General features: G+C 49.2%; 1 protein-coding gene and 1 pseudogene across 1 annotated transcript; both read right to left on the reverse strand.

The window, feature by feature from the left end:
• Nucleotides 1-565: 565 nt before the first annotated feature.
• On the reverse strand, nucleotides 566-4,904 carry LOC135653319 (protein NRT1/ PTR FAMILY 6.3-like). Its single transcript, XM_065175174.1, has 5 exons — nucleotides 4,668-4,904; nucleotides 4,384-4,561; nucleotides 4,259-4,298; nucleotides 3,589-4,166; nucleotides 566-1,497 (listed from the first exon to the last, which is right to left on the reverse strand). Exons 1-5 carry the CDS (start codon nucleotides 4,786-4,788, stop codon nucleotides 633-635), a joined length of 1,782 nt encoding a protein of 593 aa, XP_065031246.1. The 5' UTR covers nucleotides 4,789-4,904; the 3' UTR covers nucleotides 566-632.
• A 2,689-nt stretch (nucleotides 4,905-7,593) lies between these two features.
• On the reverse strand, nucleotides 7,594-9,374 carry LOC135652313 (protein NRT1/ PTR FAMILY 6.3-like; annotated as a pseudogene).
• Nucleotides 9,375-9,832: the final 458 nt, after the last annotated feature.

Genomic DNA, 9,832 nt, shown 5'->3' on the forward strand with positions numbered 1-9,832 from the left:
CATTTGTGTCGCAAAAGCTGTCTTTGCGACGGTAAGATTACATATCGTTAATCCTTTCTAAACAAACCTTGTATTGGTCGATCATTTTTGTTCTTATTTAAATTGTTGAATGCTAGTGGTAATTTCAATTCTTACAGACAATTATATATGTTGGTGTTAACGCTGGAAAAACCATTTTCATTCCTTTCTTGCTTGTGAAATCTGTGTTTTATCATCTGAGAGGATAAATCTTTGTCCCTGTAAATGTAAATCCACTCCACTCCACTCTTCGCAGGACGTCTATGTTGTTGGAAGCATATGACGCCTCTGTTGCATTGGATTATGTGGGTGGTGGTGAAGGACTGCATCGACGTCATGATTAGTTTATTTTCAGTTTCTTTAATATATGTGTTAGCGTGACATCAAAGATCAAATGATTCAAGTCATGTGAGGTAGAATAAAGAAGTGAGGGTAGATGGAGTGAAGGAAGCCACGACGTTGCAAGAGTCAAGCAAAGGAAGGAAGGATAAGTAAGTGCTACCGATGTGTCTCACAAATACTGCCAAGTAGTGATTCTTCGACACCGAAAGAGTAAAACCATTTCCTTATTGAAACAGAGAAGGCAAAGGCAACAAGTGACTTGGAGGTGTAGCTCATGCATGGCAGCAGGCCTCCTCCGCCAGCTCCACCCCGTTGACGCTCTCGTCCCCCATCCTCTTCTCCTTGTAGACGTAACCCCTGGCGGCCGCCGCGAAGACCACCAGGTTCAGCACGCTCAGCACCGCCAGAAGCCAGTAGAAGTCGTACAGCTTCCCTTTGTTCAGGTTGTCCGGTAGCCACGCCCCCTTTCCGCTCTCCCCCGTCACCTTGTGGACAATGGTGACCAGCGTGGAGCTCAGGAAGAAGCCCAGCGAGAGCGTGCTTAGGAACAAGCCGGTGCTCATCGTTTTCATCCCCTTGGGGCACTCCCGCAGGAAGAAGTCCAGCTGCCCGATGTAGGTGAACGCCTCGCCTGCCCCCACCAGCAAGAACTGCGGCACCAGCCAGAAGACGGTCAGGGGCACGACGGCCGCGGTCGGGTCAGTCCGGGCTGCCCGGAGGCGCTTGCGTTCGGTGAGGGCGGCGGCGCACATGGCGACGATGGAGAGGACGAGGCCGACCGCGATGCGCTGGAGAGGTGTCATTCCCTGGGGGTTCCCGGAGAGGCGGCGGGCGGCGGGGACGATGAGGCGGTCGTAGATGGGGACGGTGATGAGGATGGAGCCGACGAAGAAGACGGTGAGGGAGCCGGCGGGGATCTCGAATGAGGGGCCGATGTGGCGGTCCATGGTGGTGGCCTGCGACACTGAGAAGGTGGTCATCTGGGCGTAGACGGTCCAGAACATGATGGTTGTGGCCCAGGTGGGGAGCATTCGGATCACTTGCTTCACCTCCTCCACGTCCGTCAAGGTGGAAAGCCGCCACTTGGTCTGGTCCACCGTCGCGTCTCCTTCTACGATGGCCGCCCGGTCCAAGAAGCTGCCATAAGTTGTTAAAGAAGAAGAATCAATACTACTATTACATCACCTTTGTACTGTTTCTGCTGTAAAAGTCGTGCAATCGATATATTGCATGTCTCGAGATTTATCGCCTAATCCTATCATTAATTAACTGTGCACTCTATCTTGATACAGAAAGATACCACTAATTAATGACGAGATAACACTACCTTTTCTTAACATGACATTACACTAAGCATGCGCACACTTCCCCAAGATGTATTAAATGCAAATTAAAAGTAAGGAATAAAAACATGAACCAGCAGTAAGAACTTGAGTGTCGCATAGAACTCTCATGACCCCATCTGAGGCCTAACAAGGGAGGGAAGAGGGAGACCATCTTCAAGTGAAACAGCAAGCCATTTACTACCAGATTTTGTTCCTCCAGCAAACCCCCCCTTTCTCGTGACTCATTCGTGGATGTCGACTTCGATCAGAGCGGAGACAGGACTGTGAAGGAGACAACAATGGAACGACTTGCTTCAAGTGGAAAAAGCTACTGTGCGTTAGGTTGACTCCATGGAGAATGGGTTCGGAAATAGGCACCACCATGACATGAACCTGTGATCTTTATATATATTCTTTGTCTTCATCCTACGCTGCAGTTTCTCTTTTAAGGTCTCGGTGACTAGGGTTTGTCATAGAAGTAACTTGCAAGCTCTCAACTACGAAGCTATTCTTCTTCACTTCCACTGGTGCTAAAGAGAATTGGAAAGGTCTAATAGCTCGACAGTGGTAGGGGGTACCAAAACCAGCTCGGCATGGCAGGAGATCATTCATTGCTTTACTGTGAAGATTTTGTCTGTTCATGAACTTTGGTTGCCCTAATGCATGCACCACCACCTTGTCCTCGCTTTCAGGGCAGGGAGAATAAGGGAAGGTAACTGTAATAGCAAAAACTCACCTACCGTCTTCCAAACTGCTCATCTGTCACTTCACCCCATCAAGCTCAACGAGCTAGCTGATGACTAAATTCTTACGGAATGGAGGTGTATCAGGGACAGGCTTCAACTGTGGCTGATGAGAGAGTTCTTTAAAGGATGGGGTAAAGGGTAGATGGGAGAACCCCAAGAAGATGTGATTGCTGAACACATCCCTTGGCCAATCAGGCTCTCACGACTCAACATAGAGAACTTAGAGGTCAAATTGTTCTTTCTTTTATTGATCTCTGGATCAAGATCTCATATATTTAATCTCCACCCTCCCACCGCGTAGGTTGATCATTGGATACTTTGCCTCCTCGCTCACTGATCTGAGGGATCTTCTGTCGACTACATGCTAACAAATGACAGGTCAAGGATTGCTGGCTCGTTCCCATAACTTCATATTGTGGGGAAAGTCTTATCTACTCGGTGTTAGAATGGTTCGTGGGGTCTCTCACTGAGCAGGGGTCCCTTTTGTGATTCTGCCACAGCACAAGCTATCCCAATCTCGGACTCGGTTTCCTGCGTTCTTCTTCGAGCTGAATAATTAGAAAAAGATGACGTCCATATGATTTGAAGATAAGACCGTCATGTTGTATCGATAAGTTTCAGTGGTTGAAGGATTTTGGCTTGCTTAGAGATGGGTCTCTCTCTCTCTGTCTCTCTCTTCTAAGACATATGATGGCGAGTTTTGTGAGGAGGAGAACCTGTAAATGGACATCGGAGGAGGATTTGGAACCTTCTTATTTTTTTCTTGTTGATAGGAGGGTTGCCAATTTTCTGTAGGCCAGCAGTTGATATGGTTAGGAATTAAGAAACGTAAGGTTGACAACCAATCAGTAGGCCGAAAGGTCATATGCCCTTCACAGCCACGCCATATTCTATGATCGAGAGATGAACAAGTGTTTGATGTGGTCAAAGGTATCATCAGATTAAAAAGAGAGGCAAAAAAAAAGCAAGAAAAGAAGAAAAAATAAGAAGAGACTGTAGTGCATGAAGGTGGGACCATCGAGCGGCCTCGGTGGGGGCACACTTGGATGAGTTCAGTGTGGACCCACTGGCAACCCGTGCTGGTCCCACGCAGTCGAGCCAATTGGCTTCGGACATGTCAACGAATAAGCGGGAGGGAGGAGGAAGGCAAGCGTTACCGGAACTGCTTGGTGTGGAGCAGCTTCTGCTTCTTCTTGTTGGAATAGGGGGCGCTGCATCCTTCGGCGGTGTCGATGTCGTGGAGCATGGAGGAGTCCGGTACGTCGAGGCGCCTCTTCCGCCACGCGCTGACCACGACGGAAGCGATCTGGGAAAGCGGGCTCCCCACCAGCCTCTTGAAACGATACCTGCTGGTGCCGGACAAGAACACGGCCAAGCCAGCCAGGATGGCCACGGCGCAGATGCCGTAGCCCCACCGGCGCCCGACGTTGTCTTGGATGTAGACCAGCACGGTCACGGCCGTCAGCGCCCCAATGCTAATGAAGAAGAAGAACCAGCTGAAGAACCGCATCATCTGCTTCTTCTCGGCCCGGTCGCCCTCGTCGAACTGGTCAGACCCGAACCCGGACACGCTCGACTTGAGCCCGCCCGTCCCAAGGGCCGTCAGGTAGAGTCCCAGGTACAGAACACCCAGCTGCGTCCCGTTCGCCCTCACACACCCGCCGCCCAGCGGATTACTGCACTCCGGGGGCCTCAACCCCGGCGCCGCCGTCGATATGGTCAAGATAGTCACCCCCTTCAGTATAAATTTCGTTCAGTATTGCTTGATTCTTAGCAATTCGTATACCACTACTAAAACATCAAAGGCGAGGAATGCGAAATGCTTACGGAGGCTTGGATGGCGGTGAAGATGGCGATGGTGAGGTATCTGAAAAGAAATGAGCAGAATTAAGACGATGAACCGAGTCTTAGGAATTCCTTGTCGGTGCATGGAGTTGGGGAAGGGAGGATACCGGCCGAGGTAGGTATCGGCGACGAAGCCACCGAGGAGGCAGAGCATGAAGGAGGTTCCCAAGAAGTTGGTGACAACGTTGGCGGATGCGGCATTGCCGAGGTGCATGGTGCCGGTCAGGTAGGTCACCAGGTTCACCGCGATGCCCAGCGTCGTCATCCTCTCGCACAGCTCCACCCCTTGGTTTATTTCCCATTGGCATCACATCCACAACCATCTTACTATCAGTCACGGAGCAAACACAGGTAGGCAACTGAAAACAAGGAAAGAGAGCCATGACCGGACCTAAGATCATGGCGGCGCTTGTCCAGCCGCCGGTGGTAGACTTGACGGCAGGACGGCCCTTGAAGTCCCATGCGTCGGCGAGGGTCTTACCCTCTTCGGCGGTCTCAGGTAAGCTGGCCATCTCCCACTACAAATCTCGCTCTAGGATTAACAGGCGTGCGTTATTAGTAGCAAAAGGTAGGTGGAAGAGCAGAGAGAAAACAGTAGTATTAGATGATAGTAAAGAAGAAGAAGAAGAAGAAGTGAGGATGCAGGTGGGGTGGGAGACGGGGATTTTATAAGCAGATGGCAGGGGTTGTTTGGTCTTTATACGTATACAAAGCATACGCCATCGTGTATTATACCGACAGTCCCACCCCAAAACTAACCTTCTAATTTTGAGGAGGTAAAAGCTTCTTTTCTCTCTATGAATTGACTAAAATTTCAATGCTGCTGAAACAATATAAAAGCATAGAAAAGTACATCATCCAGCTAAGAGTAGCAATATCCAAGTCAAATCATGAAGGATGATGCAATAATGCACCCCTGCTGGTTTATTTTAAGGGAGAAGAGAAGCTGTGTGATCTTAGGAACACGAAGAAAGAAGTCGCTTGAAGCTTTAAACTCGCCACAATGAATGCCACGGAAGCGTTGAGCCATGCGGGTGCACCTGTCTTACTGAGCCATCAACGGGTGACAAGATATCATGTATTCTTTTTTGTTTGACTTCAATTTATGGCAATTTACGTAACGAAAAATAGAAATTATCTCACAACAAAACAATGATAAATCATGATAACTCACAAAACCGAGAGATCAATCAAGTCAACTTGGTTTGCTAAGATGCAAGTCGGCAGTTCTTTGTTCATTGTTTGCCACGAATCCGGAAAAGAAAAGACGACTTCAAATGTAAACGAAGAAGACACCATCTCGGTGCATTGAACGTTGTCCATGGCGGCCGACACGAGCTCAGAGCTGTGACAGCGTCGAGACGGTCCATTCACGAGAGAGATGGGTCAAGCAAAAGTCAAAACTTCGAGCCTCTAGCGGCGATTCCACCAGCGTCGATCCGACGCGGTTCGGTTTGTCGCCATGGAATCCAAACCTCGAGACTCTAGCGGCGGTTCCACCAGTATCGATCCGACGCGGTTCGGCTTGTCGCCGTGGTCGTAGCCTCGTCCGCTTGCTCCATGTTGTCGGTCGTTGGCTCCACACGCTGTGGAAGGGAAGTGTCGATGGCTGGCAGTCGTCCCATTTGGCCTTCCTGATTAAGAACACTCACCTTTGGATCTCTCTGTTCAATCCACTCCGTCGCAGCAACAGCAGCATGAGGGAGGGAGAGAGAGGGAGAAGAGGAAGGTATTCTTTAAGCTTTACATCCTCGAGCTTTTGAAGCTCCCTTGTGAGTGTAATCGATGATACGTCGAAGATGACACAGTACTACATTGCCTGTTTGCATGTCTTTCGTCATTATTGTCACCCACGGAAGAAAACAGTAAGAAGGAAGTCAACTCTCAAGTCATTTATCGAAGCTACAGCAATCTGTCTCCAAGTCAAGAGTCCAAATACACGCATTGGAAACATTTCATGTCCTAGAAGACTTGTCACCACCATCACTGATCCATGAGAGAACACAGTGAACAGTTGTTCTACTGCTCGGAACTCAACAATAGTTAGCAGGGTCAACTTTGTACTGGTTTGTTCATTTGCTGGAAAATGAAGCCTGATTAGTAGATTCTCTTCTAGTGTTGAAGATGGAAATGCCAGAAATAAGTACATGTGAGAGGTTTTTGATACTAAAGCAAGCATACGTTTAGTGGTTTAATTGATTTTTTGTCAATAGAGTCACATATAGCCAATTTGAAACACAGTTCTAAACACGCCGAGCGATATCATTGGAGCAGATAGATTTGATCAATAATGCGTGTGCACAACATGTAGGAAAACTCTGCTTCTTGTGTACTATTGCACTATTCATGAGACTAGCAAAATAAATGAGAAGATGATGTTGATCCAATCCAAGGACAGATATTTCAAGGAATCGTATTTTGGATAAGGATTCCATTGCAACTGCAATCTAGTAAGGAACAATTACCCTTAGAAGTTTCTCACCGTCTTTTTCATCGAAACATTTACATCAAAGAATCAATATGGTAGCTGAATTCAGCAGTGCCAAGCTAAAACCACATCAACATGGTACCAGCTGCTGGAGTCTCCTTATGAGAACGACAGGTTCTTCTGCTCAACGATGGTGGAGTCTCTCGCAGACCTTATGAACAGTACACCATTTATCTTGCACAGCAAATGTCAGCATACAGACAGGAGAAGCTGCAAAACTATACCTAACGAAAATATAAAAGCAGTTACCGACACAGCCAGTGGCTTCTCCACCGCAAGTTTGTACGGACAGAGACGAGAGCGGGCAAGACAAATGATAGAGCCGTCCAATCTACGTGCAGCTGTAGATGGTTTGCGACTAAAATCCCAAAGCCGAGTCCCACAGGAACAGCGAGGGTTCACGGAATTCCAGGACTTCGTCCTCCCGTCCTAAGCAAGTTTGGAGTTAGCCGCAGTCCTTTGCACAGCTTCTGGGGCCGAAGCTTTCTGGATAGACATGCATTGGTCTCTCGCCGTACCTACAAGCAGGACTTTAATGGGCCTTATTTGGTACAGAGTAGACCAATGAAGCCATCCCGTTCGGCCCTCTGTGTTGCCTGCTTACAAAATTAAAAAGGGTCGATATTCTAAATTAGCAGACTCCTAATCTAAATTTTTTGAGCCTTTATCAAGTTGAGATTCTCTGTAAATTTACTTGTTCTGCATACCGTATTCCAAGTTTGACAGCGTTAATGCGTCAAAGATTCAGAAGCTTCATTGAAGTCACGCTTATGCGATCTTACAGCGGCTTACATAATTGAGAAATGTGCTATATATATATAAAAGGAGCTCATGCATGGCATCAAGCCTGCTGCTCAAGTTCCACACCCTGAGCGTCGTCGACGGACGTTCTAGTCTCCTTGTAAACGTAGCCTCTTGACGCCGCGACGAACGCCACCAGATTCAGAGTGCTCAGAGCGACCAGAAGCCAGTAGAAATTGTACAGCTTCCCTTTGTTCAGATCGTCCGTCAACCACGCACCCTTTCCGCCGGACCCGGTCACCTTGTGGACTATGGTGACCAGCGCCGTGCTCAGGAAGAAGCCCAGAGAGAGCGTGCTTAGGAACAGGCCGGTGCTCATCGTCTTCATCCCCTTGGGGCACTCCCGCAGAAAGAAGTCCAGCTGACCGATGTACATGAACGCCACGCCTGCCCCGACCAGGAAGAACTGAGGGATCAGCCAGAAGACGACCAGGGGTACGACGGCGGCGGTTGGGTTGGCCAAGGCGGTGCTGAGGCGCTTGCGCTCGGTGAGTGAGGCAGCGCACATGCCCAAGATGGAGAAGACGAGGCCTACGGCGATGCGCCGGAGCGATGAAAGACCTTGGGGGTTCCCGGTTATTCGTCTGGTGACAGGCACGACGATGCGGTCGTAGAAGGGGACGGTAACGAGGATGGAGCCGACGAAGAAGACGGTAAGGGAGCCGGCAGGGATCTCGAAGGAGGGACCGATGTGGCGGTCCATGGTGGTGGCTTGCGACACCGAGAAGGTGGTCATCTGGGCATAGACGGTCCAAAACATGATGGTGGTGGCCCAGGTGGGGAGCATTCGGATCACTTGCTTCACCTCCTCCACGTCCGTCAAGGTGGAGAGCCGCCACTTGCTCTGTTCAGCCGGCGCGTCTCCCTCTATGATTGCCGCCCGGTCCAAAAAGCTGCAACGGGATAGAGTGAAGCATCCACCTCGAATCATTTAAGATATTAATTTAATTTCAAAAGGTAAATTATTAAGTTGTAGATCAAACTCAAATATATATATATATATATATATATATATATATATATATATATATATATATCAATCTAAAAATTTAAGCCATTAAATCGTGAGTCAAAATCATATATATATATATATATATATATATATATATATATATATATATATCTCACCCATATTTATGAATATGAGACTGACGACCTTTTAATCCTCTTTTTCTAACAAGGGAGGCATTACCGGAACTGTTGGCTGTGGGGTACCCTCTCCTTCTTGCTCTTCCCTTTGCGGGCGACGCCGGTGTCGATGTCATAGAGGATGGACGGGTCCTCTGGCAAGGCGAGGCGCCTCTTCCGCCACGCGCAGGCCACGACGGCGGCGAACTGCGTCAACGGGCTCCCCACCAGCTTCTTGAACCGGTACCTGTTGGTTTTGGACAGGAACAATGCCAAACCAGCTATGATGGCCACCGCGCAGATGCCGTACCCCCACCGGCGCCCGAAATGGTCCTGGATGTAAACCATCACGGTGACGGCCAATATTGATCCGACGTTTATGAAGAAGAAGAAATATCGGAAGAACTTCATCATCTGCTTCTTTTCGATTCTATCGCTCTCGTCGAACTGGTCGGAGCCGAAGCCTGACACACTGGACTTGAGCCCCCCTGTTCCGAGAGCCGTCGTGAAGAGTCCCAGGTAGAGCATTCCCATCTGCAAACCATTCGCAGGCACGCAACCCCCGGAGGACGGGCCAGCGCACGCCGGCGGCCTCAACCCCGGCGCCACCGTCGATATGGTTAAGATGATCACCCCCTGCGGTCCAAATGAGTTTCCGTCAGCACTCTTGCGTTCTAACATACGCTTACCGAAGGATTAGATGCGATGAGAAGAACTTGATGCTTACACACGCTTGAACAGCAGTGAAGACGGCAATGGTGAGGTACCTAAATCAATGTTAGCAAAGAGACCAGTAAAGAGATACAGGGGGAAGGGACGGAAGATGCATACCGCCCAAGGAAGGTGTCGGCGATGAATCCACCGAAGAGGCATAGAATGAAGGACGTGCCCAAGAAATTGGTGATAATGTTCGCGGAGTCGGCACCGCCGAGATGCATGGTGCCCCTCAGGTACGGCCCCAGGTTCACCGCGATGCTCAGCGTCGCCAGCCTCTCGCCCATCTCCACCACTTTACAAGTTCCATTTTCACTGACAATCTTTACTTTTCATGAAGACAAAGAGATCATCGAGAGGAAGAAGGAAGGGAAGAGGTGGCAACCTAAGCTGGTGGCGGCACAAACCCAGCCGCCGGTTCGGGA

This window comes from Musa acuminata, chromosome BXJ3-11 (assembly GCF_036884655.1).
Source record: "Musa acuminata AAA Group cultivar baxijiao chromosome BXJ3-11, Cavendish_Baxijiao_AAA, whole genome shotgun sequence".
NCBI classification, from domain to species: Eukaryota; Viridiplantae; Streptophyta; class Magnoliopsida; order Zingiberales; family Musaceae; genus Musa; species Musa acuminata.